This window comes from Lethenteron reissneri, chromosome 53 (genome assembly GCF_015708825.2).
Source record: "Lethenteron reissneri isolate LAM-NWPU_2019-01 chromosome 53, ASM1570882v1, whole genome shotgun sequence".
In the NCBI taxonomy this organism is placed as follows: domain Eukaryota; kingdom Metazoa; phylum Chordata; class Hyperoartia; order Petromyzontiformes; family Petromyzontidae; genus Lethenteron; species Lethenteron reissneri.
In genome coordinates, this window is record NC_083831.1 from 2,051,459 (window position 1) to 2,070,008 (window position 18,550).

An 18,550-nucleotide genomic window follows, 5' to 3' on the forward strand; every position below is an offset into this window, starting at 1 on the left:
TGCCTTTACCGAAAGGTACAAAAGAAGATTAATTCATGCAGTTACGAAGACTACCAGTACACTTTAGAACCAGGCTACAGTCCACATTAGTGCATTTTTTATTCACTTTATTTTTATCATAATTTTCTATCTGCGTGCCTTTACCGAAAGGTACAAAAGAAGATGAATTCATGCAGTTGCGAAAGTTTTCAGTCCAAATTGGAGTCGCGCTCCCTTGAATGACGAATGAGGGAGCTGGGAATCAGGTGACGGGTGCCGGGGGGGGGGGTAGGGGTGGGGGGCGGTGACATTGTACGCGCGAATCTCGTGGCGCGAATCGGGAGTTGGCGGCACGTGGACTTGGCGGCATCGCGTGGTGAAGGCCCGAGGAGAGGAACGCCATAGAGAGAGGCGCGGAGTGCAGTACAACTCTCCCGACTCGCTCCAACACTCTCCCCGTCTCTCTCAACCAGGCGGGTACAACTCTGCCCACTCGCCCCGTCTCCTCTCACCCAGGCCGGTACAACTCTCACTCTACAACTCTCACCCAGGCGGCTTGAAAACTTATTTCTTTAGAACTGTGTTTAGGTCGTTGTCCTCCCCACCGCACCTCCGATTAGCACGGTTGGCTACGTACGGTGCGAAGGAAGTTCTACATACTACACACGGACTCACGCAGAGACCTATGTACTCACGCAGAGACCCATGTACTCACGCAGAGACCCATGGACTCACGCAGAGACCCATAGACTCACGCAGAGACCCACGGACTTACGCAGAGACCCACAGACTTGCACAGAGAACCATGGACTCACCCGGAGACCCATGGACTCGCGCGGAGACCCCATAGACTCACGCAGAGACACATGGACTCACGCAGAGACACATGGATTCACGCCGAGACACATGGACTCACGCAGAGACCCATGGACTCACGCAGAGACCCATAGACTCACGCAGAGACACATGGACTCACACGTAGACCCATGGACTCGCGCAGAGACTCATGGACTCGCGCAGAGACTCATAGACTCACGCAGAGACTCATAGACTCACGCAGAGACACATGGACTCACGCAGAGACACATGGATTCACGCAGAGACACATGGACTCACGCAGAGACCCACGGACTCGCGCAGAGACCCATGTAGTCACGCAGAGACCCATGGACTCACGCAGAGACCCATAGACTCACGCAGAGACCCATGGACTCACGCAGAGACCCATAGACTCACGCAGAGACACATGGACTCACACGGAGACCCATGGACTCGCGCAGAGACTCATGGACTCGCGCAGAGGCCCATGTACTCACGCAGAGACCCATGGACTCACGCCAAGACCCATGTACTCACGCAGAGACCCATGGACTCACGCCGAGACCCATGGACTCGCGCAGAGACCCATGGACTCACGCAGAGACCCATGTACTCACGCAGAGACCCATGGACTCACGCCAAGACCCATGGACTCGCGCAGAGACCCATGGACTCGCGCAGAGACCCATGGACTCACGCAGAGACCCATGGACTCACGCCGAGACCCATGGACTCACGCAGAGACTCATGGACTCGCGCAGAGACCCATGGACTCACGCAGAGACCCATGTACTCACGCAGAGACCCATGGACTCGCACGGAGACCCATGGACTCACGCCGAGACCCATGGACTCACGCAGAGACCCATAGACTCACGCAGAGACACATGGACTCACACGGAGACCCATGGACTCACACGGAGACCCATGGACTCACACCGAGACCCATGGACTCACGCAGAGACACATGGACTCAAGCAGAGACCCATGGACTCACGCAGAGACCCATGTACTCACGCAGAGACCCATGTAGTCACGCAGAGACCCATGTAGTCACGCAGAGACCCATGGACTCACGCAGAGACCCATGTAGTCACGCGGAGAACCATGGACTCACGCAGAGACCCATGTAGTCACGCAGAGACCCATGTACTCACGCAGAGACACATGGACTCACGCCGAGACCCATGGACTCACGCAGAGACACATGGACTCAAGCAGAGACCCATGTAGTCACGCAGAGACCCATGTACTCACGCAGAGACACATGGACTCACGCAGAGACCCATGGACTCACGCAGAGACACATGGACTCAAGCAGAGACCCATGGACTCAAGCAGAGACCCATGTACTCACGCAGAGACCCATGTAGTCACGCAGAGACCCATGTACTCACGCAGAGACCCATGGACTCACGCAGAGACCCATGTAGTCACGCAGAAACCCATAGACTCACGCGGAGACCCATGGACTTACGCATCGACCCACAGACTTGCACAGAGACCCATGGACTCACGCGGAGACCCATGGACACACACAGAGGCCCATGGACTCGCGCAGAGACTCATAGACTGACACAGACACCCATAGTTTGTTGCCCTCCCCCCCCCCACCGATTAACACGGGGTTAGCTACGTACAGTGCAACAGAAGTACACACAAACTTGCATCTCTCATGAATGCACTTGATTATTCGCTATTCCGCAACGGGTAAAGGCGCCGCCCTGCTATTGCTCCACTCAAGGGGGCTCTAGTGGATATTTGGTCTACTCTTCCAGGCTGGCCAAGTAGTCTTAGAAGAGGTGGCAGTACCCACACTTTACCCCAGGCACACGTGACGTGCCGATCGACTGTGGTGTACCAATTTAACACGTAGTAGTAGGACTTAAGCGACCAATATCCATAATATAAGTTTTTTGTTTGGTTTAGATCGCGTAAATATAAATGCGTCGTTAAACCCGCCACCACCCGACACAGCCAATTAGTAAGGTTTGTCACGTAAACAAAACGTGGCAATTAGTTACTAGTAAAGCACTAACCGGTTGTTGTGTGTTGGAGAGTAAACCCAATATAACATTGACAATTCGAGTACCTTGAAGTTTTGCCTGGATGGGGCAGCGATGGGGACATTTCATAAAAATGTTCCCACTGTTTGAATTGTTGAGCCAGGGAGATGGAATCGAACCTGCATCCTCTTGGATTCCAAGTCCAGTGGGGCTGCTCACCATTACATTACCGGGACAGTCCCCTTCTAGAGGTTGTCATTCATGGGAGGCGAGAACAAGTAACCCCAGTAGACCCCTTGGCAGATTTCCGAAGAATGTGAATCGGCACCAGCGGTAGAGACATTGTGTTTTGATGGTGTGAGTGGCACGTGATCAACAGTGTCGAAAGCCTTGGACTGATCCGTAGCGATGGCGTCAGGAATCTTGGCCTTGGTCCATAGCTGTGTGGTCCATGTGTCGGCTGTAACTTACAACAGGATTCATACTCTTAGGTTTTTTCGGTAAAGTCACGTAGGTAAAAATAAATAAGAAAAATATTAAAAATAAGTAATAATTACTTCTATTACTATTTCTATCATTTAATAATTTTATTTATTTATTTTTACCTACGTGACTTTACCGAAAAAACCTAAGAGTATGAATCCTTGCAGTCACGAAAGCTTCAAATCTAGAATTACAACAGGGTGGTTATTGTTGAATGCTTTTCGTGAAACCCAGATTCAAAACCGGTTAATAAATTATCACCAAGCATCAAATGCCATTTAATTTATATCAACTGTATATATTATCCACAGCTCTCGTTCCATCATGAGTTTCGTCTCTGGTGGCACGGGGAACGCCACCGGCTTCTCCTTCGGTGCTCAGCCCGGCGGTGCCGGCGGTGGGTTTTCCTTCGGCGGCGCCGGTGCCCCAACTGCGGCGGCGCCGGGGGCGCAAATGCCGGCCGCCGGCTCGGCCTTCAGCTTTGCCCCGGCCACCGCGGCCGCCCCGGCGGCGTCGTCCGGGTTCTCGTTTGGCGGCGCCGGTGCCGGGACAGGTGCCAACACCGGATTCTCGTTCGGTCAGTCGGCCATGGGCGCCCCTACTACCGCAGCTGCCCCTTCAGTATCCGCCGTCCGCTGCCCCCGCCGCTGCCCCCGCCGCCGCCACGGGGTTCCAGCTTGGGGGAGCACCGGTGGGGATGGCGGCGCCAGGGGGGTTTGCGTTTGGGGCAAGCGGTGCGGCCACCCCGGCCAGCAGCGCCCCGACGGCGAGCTTCGGGTTCGGTGGCGGAGCGACGGGCGCCTTCTCATTCAGGTGCCGACGCGGCGAGTGTGTGTGAGAGAGTCTATGAGAGCAGTGTGTTTGTGTGTAGTACAAGTGTGCGTGGACCTGTGTGTCTGTGATGGGAGCGGTAAGTGCAGTGGTTCTCGCACCGCACTACAAACCCGGAAACATAGGTTCAGTTCCAGGCTACAGGCAACATCGGTGCCAAATATTCCACTCCGTCCATGGCTTCCCCTAGGTCGACTTGGCGTTATTGGAATACCTGGCGCAGTGTGTAGTAGACATCTTCACTGGGGAGCCAGGTGTGCTACTGGTCACACCATCCCCTCGTAGATGCGCCGTGTTAGCCTTAATAGGCGCTTGCTAACAGCAATTTCCGCAACAGTCTGTCTATGCCACACGGGCATATGTGTCTTTGTTTAAATAAAACTTAGTGTGGTGTGCGCAGTAGCAGGGTGTGTGTGGATGCGGTTTCTAAACAGTGTGGTAAGTACCTGTGAATGCGTCTTTGCCATGCCTAGTGTGTGTGTGTAGTGTGGTGTATGTCGTGCGTATGGGTAGCAGTGGTTAGTGCAGCGCACTACAAAACCAGTGACCCTCTCACGGTCAACATCGAATATCTTAACTGGTCCTGGGCTTCCCCTAGTTTGCCCCAGCCTTAAATGAGCACCTGGTGTCTAAACATGAGCACTGGTGGCCGGGCTTGGTATTGGCCACACACTATCTTGTGCCGTGCCGGCCTTAATAGGTGCTTGCTAACAGTACTTGCCCGCAACAGCCTGTTAAAGTTTAACACGTAGGCTTTCGCGACCAATATCCATAATATAGGTTTTTTTGGGTTAGACTGCGTAAACATAAATGTGTCGTTAAACCCGCCACCACCCGACACGACCAATTAGTAAGGTTTGTCACGTAAACAGAACATGCCAATTCGTTACTAGTACAGCACACCGGTGTGTGGGAGGGACAATCCACAACATTTACAATCTGGCTTATCCGCCTGATGATGCTAGTTGTAATTACTGGCGAAACGTGGTACTCGGCCTGTTAAAGGCTATGTGGGGGACCTACATCTTTGTGGTAGTGTGTATGAGGTTATAACACTGTGTGTGCGCTGTTGTGCAGTACGCCCACCACCACCACGCAAGGCCTGATGCTGGGAGGAGCCCTGACGGGCGCCAGCTCTCTTGGGGGACCAGGAGCAGGGGCCTCCGCCGCCAAGCTGCCGTTTAGCTTTGGCGGCGCCACCTCGACTGGTGAGGGGAACTTCGGCCACTGGCACCGCAGTCCGGTGACGGTGGAGCTCGGTCGTGCGGATATTTTAGTAAGCGATTACACGGAGTTGGATTTTGGCCGCATCTGTGGCACTGAAGGTTTGCGGCTGCGTGCTTGCAATATTTGATTCGATGCTTCCGTTACCTTAATTCAACAGGGGAGAGCAGCCTCTGTAGGCCCGACCCTTCTTTAGTCCCTGACTCCTTCTTTGGGCCCCAGCCCTTCCTGATTAGGCCCCCATCGTCTCCTCTTCTATCGGCTCTGCGCCTCTCCTTTTGTAGGACACGCCCCTTCTTTTGGGGCCCCTCTTTCTGTTTAAGCGCCGCCCCTCTGCACAGTACTGGGCTAGTTTGGATAGTGGTGGGAATTGTGGAAGGTGGGGGGGGGAGTGCTCATGTGCAGCAGCAGTGGCAATGGTGGCCGGGGACAGTCGGGGTATGGGTGGGGCGGCTTCACTATAACAACCAGAATCCCTCTTACAGCGGCAATAAAACGCTAGATTCCAATTTACGTTTACGGCACCGTCCTTGTCGAGCCGATGTTTGTGGGTTCCGTGTTGCCGCCGCGATGTTTCTTGACGCAATCTCTGCTCGCCGCCGCTGCCGCCCACGCAGGCCTGACCCTGGGAGGGGTCGCGGCGCCCACCAGCACGATGGCCCAGAACACCGGCCAGGCCACTGTCGTGTCCTTCGGACAGAAGCCCCTAGGCGGCGCACAAGGTAAGACGGGGCCGGCGGCCGCCAGGAATGTGCCCAGGCGGTGTCGGATCTCGCGAGCTCGGCGAATATTTCCCCGCGTCGTGCTCGGGTTGTGAACTGAACCACCCCGCGTGTCCGTGATGGGTGCCAGGTGGCAATGTGGCAAGATGCGTTGTTGCGCTGTACTTCTGTGCTTCCGCGTCTACGCTCGGACCCGCCTTCAGCAATTGGCACGGTGAAGTACGGTCAAATAACCCTCACGACCTGCTCGTCTTGGGTAGGCCATCTTCCAATTGTGGATTGACAAAGGGGCTGTACGCGTTCCCATTGAGTCGTTGCAGAGTGGTGCCGCAGCAGTGTGCACACTGCACATAATCATCATCAGTGGTGATTTTGTGAACCGGTTCTGGGCCTCCCCTAGGTGTGTCGTGAGTTGAAGCTTTCGTGACTGCAGGGATCCATACTCTGGTTCTTTCGGTAAAGTCACGTAGGTATAAAATAAAATAAATCACGACGTTTCGATGGCAACACAAGCGGTTCCACTGCTGGATTATATTTTTTCCGCTTGAGGACGACCGCTTGTGTTGCGTTCGAAACGTCGTGATTTATTTTATTTTATACCTACGTGACTTTATCGAAAGAACCAAAGAGTATAGGTGTGTCGGCTGAACGTTAACGCCGGCGAGGTATGACAGCCAAGTGTGGTTCTGGCCACACCGCCCCGTCGTGCGCCGTGCCAACCTCAATCAGTGCTCACTCACAGCTCTTGCCGCGACCGCCTGTGTCGGCCACACAGGTGATCTTTTGTCTATTTTGTTGCTCTCTCTCCAGGTACGGGCATGGGTCTGAGTGGCGGACTGAGCATGGGCGGGACCCCGCTCACGTCCGCTGCTGCCGGGTTTGCGCAGGGAGCCCCCCAACTAGCCACGGCTGCCCCCTCGGCCGGATTCTCGCTCGGCTTGGGCCTGGCGAAGACCGAGACGACCACTGCACCGACTTCACTCAGCGGTGAGGGTGGTGGGGTCCCCGTGAACCAAGGAGGTAGAGCCGGGGCGGTTATAGCCGATGGGACGATTACTCGATTGATCAACTGGGACGGCCGCGTGACCCAGCAAAAGCGCGCTCGCCGGCTCGTCGGAGAAGCTCGCGGTTGTAATCCGGCAGGATGTCCTGATTAATGCCGCAGGTGTGTTAACCGTAAAATGATGAGCCTTGTGTTTCACGGTGGACGTTCAGGATCCCATGAAGTAATGCGAAGAAGAGTAGGCCATTGTGTGCCCGGCGTCACGATAAAATTTGTCAATGTTGAAAAATTACTTGATTATAAACACGGCAATCCTGAAATAGTCTGGAGGCTCAGTGAGGCTCTCCTGGGTGAACGAGCATGAAAATAATAAAAGTGGTCGGCTGCGTTGTTGGTGGTCGATTGTTCGGGCCCCTTGAGTGCTCTCTCAGCCATCCCTTTCCCAACCGTACGTCATTCTGCAGCCAGCCTCTCTTAATTAATTAAGTAAACCTGGTCACTTTGACTCGTTTAGTAACAATTGGGCATGACTGGTCCCTTTGTGTGCAGTTAGTTGTCTTGTCCAGATGTTGCCACTGGGTGGCAGCAGGAGGCACGTGCCGCGTGTGGCCGTAAACAAAATCTGCGCTCGCACCACGTGACGCTATGTCGGGACGGGCCGTGGAAGGCGTCACGGCCGGGTCGCGGGAGTAGACTGCTGTGAGAGGGAATAACTCGAAAGATCCGAAAATCTGGCCTAGATACGAAAGTATCATCCGAAAAACAACACCTTAGCTTTGGATTGCTCCGAAATTATGACCTCAGGGGTATTGACGTCACGTGTAATGCATAAGAGTGTCGTCAGGTGCTGCGGTTTCTTCCCACATGTACACTCATTGCCTGGCTGACAACACCTTAATATATAGAGGACTGCAGAGCCTGGGCAATTGTTGGCACCGGCTCAGTGTGGCTGACGATCCCGCTTGTCTGTGGCTGATCGCACTTCCGAGTCTCTCCGTCTCTACGAGAGCGAGCGGACACTTTGCGGCGGCGCAGTGTTACGAGTTGACGTTGTTATTCTTCGACGATGCTAGCGGTAGCCTCCGAGCCGCGCTCAGGAGTCATGCCACGGGCAAGTATGGCCGCGCTCGGGCTGCGAGCGGGGCTCACCGGCCCGGCTGTCGCTCGCAGGGACGACCAGAGGATTCTCCCTGGCCGGCGCCGCTGCTGCCGTCGTGGCCCCAAGTGCCACTGCAGCCGCCAGCACCGCAACGTCGGCGTCCTCCTCCTTCGGCTTTGGGACGGCGCCTGCCTCCTGTACGACCGCACAGCAAGGTGGGGCCTGCTCGGGGCACCCGTCCGGATGAACGCTTTCGCAACGAAGGTTGAAGGCGCGGATGAATTAGCTGTGTCCTTAGCTGTGTCCGTGTGTCTGCAACCTGGAGCCAGGGTGACTCTCGTGAAGATGATTATTTGAAAGTAATAACACTGGTCAACAAAAAAAAACTCTGGCCTTGATTTTTGCAGCTGTTTTAGACTCATTTCAGGGTGCTGATTCCAAATCTGATCTCAGATTTGCTCTATCACATCATTTTTATGCTATCGGCATTCCCCATTTTCATTGATTTTACCCGAAATTAACTCTGTCACTTATGATTGCAAGTTGTTGCGAGTCAGTGACTGCTTTAGTGTTAAAATATGGTGCTGTATTTTTAGGGTGTTTACAATATCATTTTATATAGATATCCACATTTATTTAATATTTTTCTTCTGAAGTTTTTATTGAAAATGCAATATTTGATATCTCAAAACCTTAAAACCGTTGGAATACCTTATTCCAGAAAAAGTGTGTTGACCAGTGTAATAGTTTAACTGAACCTGGAAGCCACACCGAGTCAGAGGGCTCGGTTTTTAGGAGGGTTCCTGCATTGGGTATTTATTTTAACGTATTCAACCGGTTTATGATGAGTGTTTATTACGACAAGTGGGATGAACGAGAGCACCCATAAAGAATCCACTCTGTCCCCTCGCAGATGGAAACATGCTGATTTAGTTCACTTTCTCTACTGCCTATGGCGCCTCCTCAAAACCCTCACATTTGTGCAATCCACCAACCCTGGCCTCCACAGTGCTGGATTGCAAGGCGTGCGCCACCACCGGCTGGTGTAAAGTTCTGTCGTTATCAGGGACGAGAGAAATCTTGGCACCACTCGTTTGTCTTGGTTCCCCAGTTTTATCCCAGTTGTGCTACCACATCACGAGATGGAGAATCTGTTCAGATATCTCACAGAGCAGTGCCCCGTGAAAGCGGATATCATAGAACTACACCTGAGATCAAGTGACCTCTGGTCCACATGGTAGAGGGGCATCACCTTCGACATTTGCCGAAGTTTCATATTATCCGTGTTTTTATGTTATCCTTGCCATCCTTTCCCCCCTGATCATTCCGGATTACGGAGGAGTTGCCTGTGGGGACGATCTTTCAGACGGCACAGCGACTGCCGTTCGCGGCGAGGCGTGCCTAGGCGTGCACGTCGTTAACGCGTGCCGTTTCTCGGTTGTTGTTCTCGACAGTGGCGGGCGCGGCAGGCGCCGGGCTGGCGTCCTTCGCTGGATTTAAACCGCCCTCTGCCGCCACCGCCACCAGCGCCGCCGCCAGCGTCTCAGCCGCCCCGGCCACAAGCTCCGCCAGTGTGGCGCCGGTCAGCACCACCGCCACCAGGTAACGGCACCCGCCCCGCGAGGAGCGCGAGTGTGTGACCTCCTGATGCGTGCGGGGAATCGCTCGTGCCGTGCGGAGCCGCGGAGTCCGGGGTTATCCAGCTGCTCCACCGCTCGATCGTCGCCGCTTCATCCAGCCCACACGGCCTTGTCGCTCCACCGCGCAGCCGTGCTAAGGGACCGTCCACAACAGTGTGGAGGGGTGGCCAGCTCCACAGTCGAAAGACTCATGGGTCTGTGTCGGTATACGTAATTCTACGTGATTTATACGTCTCTGTGTGAACGTACGGGTCTCTGTGTGAGTCTATGGGGTCTGTGTGAGTCTACAGGATCTGTGTGAGTCTATGTCTCCGTGTGAATTTGCGGGTCTCTGTGCGAGTCTGTGGGGTCTGTGCGAGTCTACGTCTCCGTGTGAATCTGCGCGGTGGCGCTGCAGCACCGCATCTCACCGCACCATCTGCCACCCTTCCACCGCAGTGCGGCACCCTCGCTATCGTTCGGGCAACTGGAGGAGTTGCTGAACAAGTGGGGCTCGGACCTGGAGGAACAGGAGAAGCATTTCCTGCACCAGGCGACGCAGGTCAACGCGTGGGACCGCACGCTCATCGAGAACGGGGACATGGTGAGTGCCGCTCGTGGCGGCCCGCGGCGCCGCAGGCACGGTGCAGCAGGCACGGTGCAGCAGGCACGGTGCAGCATGCACGGTGCAGCAGGCACGGTGCAGCAGGCACGGGTGCAGCAGGCACGGTGCAGCAGGCACGGTGCAGCAGGCACGGTGCAGCGACCGTGACTTGCGCAGAGGGCCGCGGACTTGCGTAGAGACTTTGTGCGCGATGCCCATTGTGGAATATAACCCAAACTGGAGTTGAATTCACATCGCGTCTCGTGCTCCCTGTGTTCTGTGCAGATCACGTCTCTGCACAAGGACGTGGAGAAAGTGAAGCTGGATCAGAAGAGGTGAGTGCTGCTTTTGCACCTGCGCAGGGTCTTGTTCTGTTTTTCTGCACGCAGCGCCGTTGATGCAGATTGCTTCTCAAAACGCTGTCGATTTCGTCACGCGCGCAGGCGTGGGAAGGAGGCATCCAGAACTGGCACCAGCAATGGCCTAAGCTCTGTGGTCCGATCTTGCCATGTTTTGCCAACTCCATTAATAGGTTGTTTATTCATGTGGGTGGAAGTTTCACGAGTGAGTGTGTGTGTGTGTGATCTACCAACTCTTGCTGCCTCCACACTTATGGGGTCGCAGGCCACCAGCGCCTGGGGTGCAGGGATTAGTTTACCACACAGGGTGTGAACACTACAGTTCCCAAAGATATATTTAAGACAAAGATCCCCCCCCCCCCCGTACAGCCTCAAACACGAAGGCTATATGGGGGAACTTTGTCTTCATGTATCTTAGGGAACCATAGTGCAGTGGTTAGTGCACTACACTACGAACTCAGTGACCCAAGTTCAATTCCCACTCACGATCAACGTCAGTGGCGAATATCTGGACTGGTTATGGACCTCTCCCAGGTTGGCTCGGCCAAAAATTAGTACCTGGTGCAGTGTATAAACAGCATTGATGAGACAGACAGATGGGCATGGTGCTAGCCACCCACCTCTGTGCCATGCTGACCATAGGTGCTCACGAACAGCAGTTATCCCATCAGTCTGTTGAAGGCTGTACGGCTAATCATTGTCCTATGCATGTTGAACTTTTACACCGTAATTAGCTAACTGTGCGCGCCTCACATCCCTGCGAGGGACGTCGTGCCATGGTAACGTCGTGAGCGCGCACGACCCCTCCTCTCCGTGCCGCCCCCCCACCCCCCTCAGGCTGGACCAAGAGCTGGACTTCATCCTGTCCCAGCAGCGCGAGCTGGAGGATCTGCTGGTGCCACTCGAGGACTCGGTGAAGGAGCAAACGGGGACGATCTACATGCAGCACGCGGACGAGGAGCGCCAGCACACGTACGCACGCACGCACGCACGCACGCACACGGAGGGAGAACTGGCACGTGTACACACAGAGACAGCACGCACACCGAGCCGGCACACGTAAGCACGCCCGCGCTGACCCCGCGGGGTTAAACACCACGGTCAAGGTTGGTGGACGGCTTCAGAAGCCCCGTGAAGCCCACGTGCCGACGCGTTGTGGAGCTGTTGGTGACGGTGCGACCCCGTGACCCCAGCCACGTCGACGAATTGTCAGTTATCGCTGCGACCCCGTGACCCCGTCGCCCGTGCCGATGCGCGCAGGTACAAGTTGGCCGAGAACATCGACGCGCAGCTCAAGAGGATGGCCCAGGACCTCAAGGAGATCATCGAGCACATCAACACCTCGAGCAGCTCGCACAACTCCACCGACCCCGTGAGTCACCCCCCCCCCCCCCCCCCCCCCCGCGTTCCCGCTGCAGGCCCCTGCACGGTCGAGCCGTTCGCCTAACCCTTGGCGAATGGGAACCTCGGTCGGTGGGCTTCGTGGGGGCGTCAGTCACGAGAGGCGGTGGATGTGCGGAGAGCAGACGTCCCGTTTTCCGCTCGTCGTGAAGTAGAGTCGAGGCGCAGCATTTCCCCGCAACTCGCTCTGCCGCTGGAAGTGCCGTGGAAGTTTGTGCCAAAATTAGGTGGGGAACCGAATTTTACCGTGTGAAAAATAAGAAAAGGTTTAACCCTTTCTGGCAAGAAGACAGCAGGTGTTAAGATGCTCAGACACCCAAATAGAAACCTTTTGCAAGGAATCAAGTCTGCATTACCCACATGTACTTGTGGTGAACATGCTAACAAACATGCTCTGATAATTACGTATGCGTTGTCTTTGAAACTGATTGGCCTACATCAGAGACGGCCTTCTCCATGGCCCTGTCTCACCAGCGTCAGACCAGAGGACAACGCCATTATCAGAACACGTTTGTTTGCATGTTTTGCCACAAGTACGTGTGGTTCATGCAGATTTGATTCATTGCAAAAGGTTTCTATTTGGTGTTTGAACATCTTAACACCATAATAATAGGGTTTTCCCCCTTTTTTCTGGCAACAAAACTGAAACCTTTTTACGAGGATTCATGTCTGCATTAACCGCAATACTTGCAGTCAAATGCAAACAAAAACACACTATGTGGTTAATGCAGACATGAATCCTTGTAAAAAGGCTTCAGTTTTGTTGCCAGAAAAAAGGGGAAAAACCCTATTATATTTTGGTACTGGCAAAGGAGGTCTAATGATGTAGATCTTAACACCAGTTTTATTTCCATAAAGGGTAAAACCTATTCTTATTATTCATACTTTAATGCTGGCAAAAAAAAGGTCCCATCAAATTTGACTTTAATTGGATTTTTTTGTGCAACCATTGGCGACCGGGTTGACACCATCAACTCACTGCGTCGTCAGTTCCGCCGTCCGCTCGGAATCCGTTTCATTGTGAGCGAAAATCCGCGTGTGGTTTCCTCTCCCTTGTCTCCAGCTGCAGCAAATCTGCAAGATCCTGAACGCGCACATGGACTCTCTGCAGTGGATTGACCAGAACACAGGTGGGGCCGGCACCGGTCACAACTCGCTGCACCGTGCCAGCACGCCACACACAGACCTCACTCGCTCACCATGCCAGCACGCCACACACAGACCTAGCTCGCTCACCATTCCAGCACGCCACACACAGACCTCACTCGCTCATCATGCCAGCACGCCACACACAGACCTCACTCGCTCACCATGCCAGCACGCCACACACAGACCTCACTCGCTCACCGTGCCAGCACGCCACACACAGATCTCACTCACTCACCATGCCAGCACGCCACACACAGACCTCACTCGCTCACCATGCCAGCACGCCACACACAGATCTCACTCGCTCACCATGCCAGCACGCCACACACAGACCTCGCTCACCGTGCCAGCACGCCACACACAGACCTCACTCGCTCACCATGCCAGCACGCCACATACAGACCTCACTCGCTCACCGTGCCAGCACGCCACACACAGATCTCACTCGCTCACCATGCCAGCACGCCACACACAGACCTAGCTCGCTCACCATGCCAGCACGCCACACACAGACCTCACTCGCTCACCGTGCCAGCACGCCACACACAGACCTCACTCGCTCACCATGCCAGCACGCCACACACAGATCTCACTCGCTCACCATGCCAGCACGCCACACACAGACCTAGCTCGCTCACCATTCCAGCACGCCACACACAGACCTCACTCGCTCACCATGCCAGCACGCCACACACAGACCTCACTCGCTCACCGTGCCAGCACGCCACACACAGACCTCACTCGCTCACCATGCCAGCACGCCACACACAGATCTCACTCGCTCACCATGCCAGCACGCCACACACAGACCTAGCTCGCTCACCATTCCAGCACGCCACACACAGACCTCACTCGCTCACCATGCCAGCACGCCACACACAGATCTCACTCGCTCACCATGCCAGCACGCCACACACAAACCTCACTCGCTCACCATGCCAGCACGCCACACACAGATCTCACTCGCTCACCATGCCAGCACGCCACACACAGACCTCGCTCGCTCACCGTGCCAGCACGCCACACACAGACCTCACTCGCTCACCATGCCAGCACGCCACACACAGATCTCACTCGCTCACCATGCCAACACACCCACACACAGAACTCACTCGCTCGCCATGCCAACACGCCACACACAGACCTCACTCACTCACCATGCCAGCACGCCACACACAGATCTCACTCGCTCACCATGCCAGCACGCCACACACAGACCTCACTCGCTCACCATGCCAGCACGCCACACACAGATCTCACTCGCTCACCATGCCAGCACGCCACACACAGACCTCACTCGCTCACCATGCCAACACGGCACACACAGACCTCACTCGCTCACCATAACAGCACGCCACACACAGACCTCATTCGCTCACCATGCCAACACGCCACACACAGACCTCACTCGCTCACCGTGCCAGCACGCCACACACATACCTCACTCGCTCACCATGCCAGCACGCCACACACAGACCTCGCTCACCATGCCAGCACGCCACACACAGACCTCACTCGCTCACCATGCCAGCACGCCACACACAGACCTCACTCGCTCACCATGCCAGCACGCCACACACACACACCTCACTCGCTCACCATGCCAGCACGCCACACACAGACCTCACTCGCTCACCGTGCCAGCACGCCACACACAGACCTCACTCGCTCACCATGCCAACACACCCACACAGACCTCACTCGCTCACCATGCCAGCACGCCACACACAGACCTCGCTCACCATGCCAGCACGCCACACACAGACCTCACTCGCTCACCATGCCAGCACGCCACACACAGACCTCACTCGCTCACCATGCCAGCACGCCACACACACACACCTCACTCGCTCACCATGCCAGCACGCCACACACAGACCTCACTCGCTCACCGTGCCAGCACGCCACACACACACACCTCACTCGCTCACCATGCCAGCACGCCACACACAGACCTCACTCGCTCACCGTGCCAGCACGCCACACACAGACCTCACTCGCTCACCGTGCCAACACGCCACACACAGACCTCACTCGCTCACCATGCCAACACGCCACACACAGACCTCACTCGCTCACCATACCAGCACGCCACACACAGACCTCACTCGCTCACCGTGCCAGCACGCCACACACAAACCTCACTCGCTCACCATGCCAGCACGCCACACACAGACCTCACTCGCTCACCATGCCAGCACGCCACACACAGACCTCACTCACTCACCATGCCAGCACGCCACACACAGACCTCACTCGCTCACCATTCCAGCACACCTCGTACACACCTGCGAGTGTTGTTTGCGACTGCGTTTGTGACTGTGACCATGCGTGTGTGGGTGCAGTCTTTCTGCAGAAGAAGGTGGACGAGGTGGCCAAGCAGTTTGAGACGCAGAGGAAGGAGCAGGAGCATCCGTACCGCCTGGGCCTCAACTGATTCTGGCCACAGTCCGCCGACAGACCCCCGTAACCCGCCGATAGGAGCGATCGGCCGCTCGGCCAGTTGTCTGTGGCTTAAGCCGTTCGCAAAACTACCGCCTGCAAAACATTCCATCGGCATCCGTGTAATAGTCTCGCTTTCGGTTCCTTGTCTTGCGTTGAGACTGCCCTTGTCGATGCCACTCACTCCTTCGTCCTGATGCTCGGTGGTCGGCTACTTGTGGGCCATATTAATCTTTTTGTTTTTGATGGAAGTGGAGTCCCCGTGTAAAGTTCACCTGTGAGACGGAATGAGTCTCTCGGATAGTTAAATGAGATTAGAATTGGAAGCATCGTCGCCTGGGCGCTGTGAGTGTGGTGAAGCCGCACTCGAGTATATGTGCGTGTATAAGTAACAAAGGCTATACGGGGGATCTTTGTCTTTGTAATCAACAGAGTCAAAGATCCCCGTTAATAGCCTTTACAGACCGTTAGGGGCAATTGCTGTTAGTGAGTGACACCGATGAAGGCCGGCACGGCACACGAGGGGGTGGGTGGCCAACACCACGTCCGGTCGCCATTGTCTCCCTTGTGGCGATGTTTTACACACCGCACCAGGTACTCAATCGAGGCTGAGTCGACCTAGGGGAGGCCCAGGACCGGTTCAGATAATCGTCACCGGTGTTTTAGATGCGAGGAGCGATGTCCCTGCTGGTGCCACCCTGGCGTTGTCGGTGTCCACAGCTGGAGCTGAACTGCGCCGGCCCTCACGGTGACTTGGTAACGACCTTCACGTCCCAGAGGTCGCAAACGGGTTTTGATTCCTTACCCGTACCCGGCCGGGTACGGGTAGCCGGGTATCGGGTAGGGTACAGGTATCGGGTACCCGGTTGCGACCTCTGCCACGTCCTGCCCAGTGGTGCAGCAGCAGCATTCAGGGCACCACCATCCTCCACGGCCTGTACCGGCGTGGAATATTAAAATGTCGCTACTTTTTGGATTTCTCAAAGTATTGAGCCCTGTAAAGGTAATAAAGAGTGTTATGGTAAGCTATGGCTCGTGTGCGCTGCAATCTCTTTCCCTCGGGTTTGTGCGTTGCGTGGCATCTGCTGGGTGTGCCCAGTGACAAATATCCGTCTCTGGCGCCGGGGACCAAGAAGAGGAATGGCTGAGGTTGAAGAAAACGTTCACGAGCAGCTTGACGAGGATCCCTCCACGAACACCACCCAGCCATGGGGGATGCTCATGGCCAGTACCCCCTGCTGCCTCGCAAGCAGCGGGCAGCCGCCTCACAAGCAGCGGGCGGCCGCCTCGTGACGGATCTGCACCGAACACGGCACGTGCAGTCACTCGCATCACCCGCCACTCGAAAATAAAATAACGAGACGGCCTGCGAACGGTGGAACACATCGCGAGCCTGTGGGCCTCTGTGTCTATAGGGTTCTGTGTCTATAGGGCTCTGTCTATAGGGCTCTGTGTCTATAGGGCTCTGTGGCTATAGGGCTCTGTGTCTATAGGTCTCTGTCTATAGGGCTCTGTGTCTATAGGGTTCTGTGTCTATAGGTCTCTGTGTCTATAGGGCTCTGTGTCTATAGGGTTCTGTGTCTATAGGGCTGTGTCTATAGGGCTCTGAGTCTATAGGGCCCTGAGTTTAGGTCTCTGTCTATAGGGTTCTCTGTCTACAGGGTTCTGTGTCTATAGGGCTCTGTGTCTATAGGGCTCTGTGTCTATAGGGCTCTGTGTCTATAGGGCTCTGTGTCTATAGGTCTCTGTGTCTATAGGGCTCTGTGTCTATAGGTCTCTGTGTCTATAGGGTTATGTGTCTATAGGCCTCTGTGTCTATAGGGCTCTGTGTCTATAGGGCTCTGTGTCTATAGGGCTCTGTATCTATAGGGCTCTGTCTATAGGGTTCTGTGTCTATAGGGCTGTGTCTATAGGGCTCTGAGTCTATAGGTCTCTGTCTATAGGTCTGTCTATAGGTCTCGTGTCTTTAGGGCTCTGAGTCTATAGGTCTCTGTCTATAGGGCTCTGAGTCTATAGGTCTCTGTCTATAGGGCTCTGAGTCTATAGGTCTCTGTCTATAGGTCTGTCTATAGGGCTCTGAGTCTATAGGTCTCTGTCTATAGGTCTCTGTCTATAGGGATCTGAGTCTATAGGTCTCTGTCTATAGGGCTCTGTGTCTATAGGGCTCTGAGTCTATAGGTCTCTGTCTATAGAGCTCTGAGTCTATAGGTCTCTGTCTATAGGTCTGTCTATAGGGCTCTGAGTCTATAGGTCTCTGTCTATAGGGCTTTGTGTCTATAGGGCTCTGAGTCTATAGGTCTCTGTCTATAGGTCTCTGTCTATAGGGCTCTGAGTCTATAGGTCTCTGTCTATAGGGCTTTGTGTCTATAGGGCTCTGAGTCTATAGGTCTCTGTCTATAGGGCTCAGTCTATAACTCTCTGGAGTCTATACGTCGCCAATTCTATATGTCTCTGTGTGAGTCTAGGTCTGTGAGTGAGTATAGGCTTGAGTCTATAGGTTTCTGAGTTTATAGCTCTCAGCCTATAGGTTTCTTAGTCTATAGGTCTCAGATTCTGCGGGTCCCTGTGTGAACTAATTAACTCTCCAAGAGCACTAGTGGTGACGGTCCGACGGCAGCGCGTTCACCGTTTTGTTGCAGAGGTGCACGGTTCGAATCCAGTGACCGCCCTGATTAACGTTGCGGGGTATAACTGATAATACTACGCGCCGTCTACGTCACTCGCAGTGGACATTGCAGTGCCGTGCACCCAATGAGATCCCCCTCGAGACGCAAAGCAATACATAGAGGTGGTATTGGGCACCACTGTAG

General features: G+C 54.8%; 1 protein-coding gene across 1 annotated transcript; it reads left to right on the forward strand.

Annotated features, from left to right (window-relative positions):
- The first annotated feature begins 327 nt into the window (after positions 1 to 327).
- Positions 328 to 16,765, forward strand: LOC133356282 (nuclear pore glycoprotein p62-like). Its single transcript, XM_061573705.1, is given in 14 exon segments — positions 328 to 452; positions 3,599 to 3,917; positions 3,919 to 4,100; positions 5,196 to 5,326; positions 5,960 to 6,064; positions 6,875 to 7,051; positions 8,238 to 8,381; positions 9,621 to 9,768; positions 10,245 to 10,389; positions 10,675 to 10,724; positions 11,586 to 11,720; positions 12,009 to 12,120; positions 13,213 to 13,279; positions 15,644 to 16,765. Coding segments are annotated over 13 exon segments (1,794 nt in total). The 5' UTR covers positions 328 to 452; positions 3,599 to 3,611; the 3' UTR covers positions 15,736 to 16,765.
- The last annotated feature ends 1,785 nt before the right edge of the window (positions 16,766 to 18,550 follow it).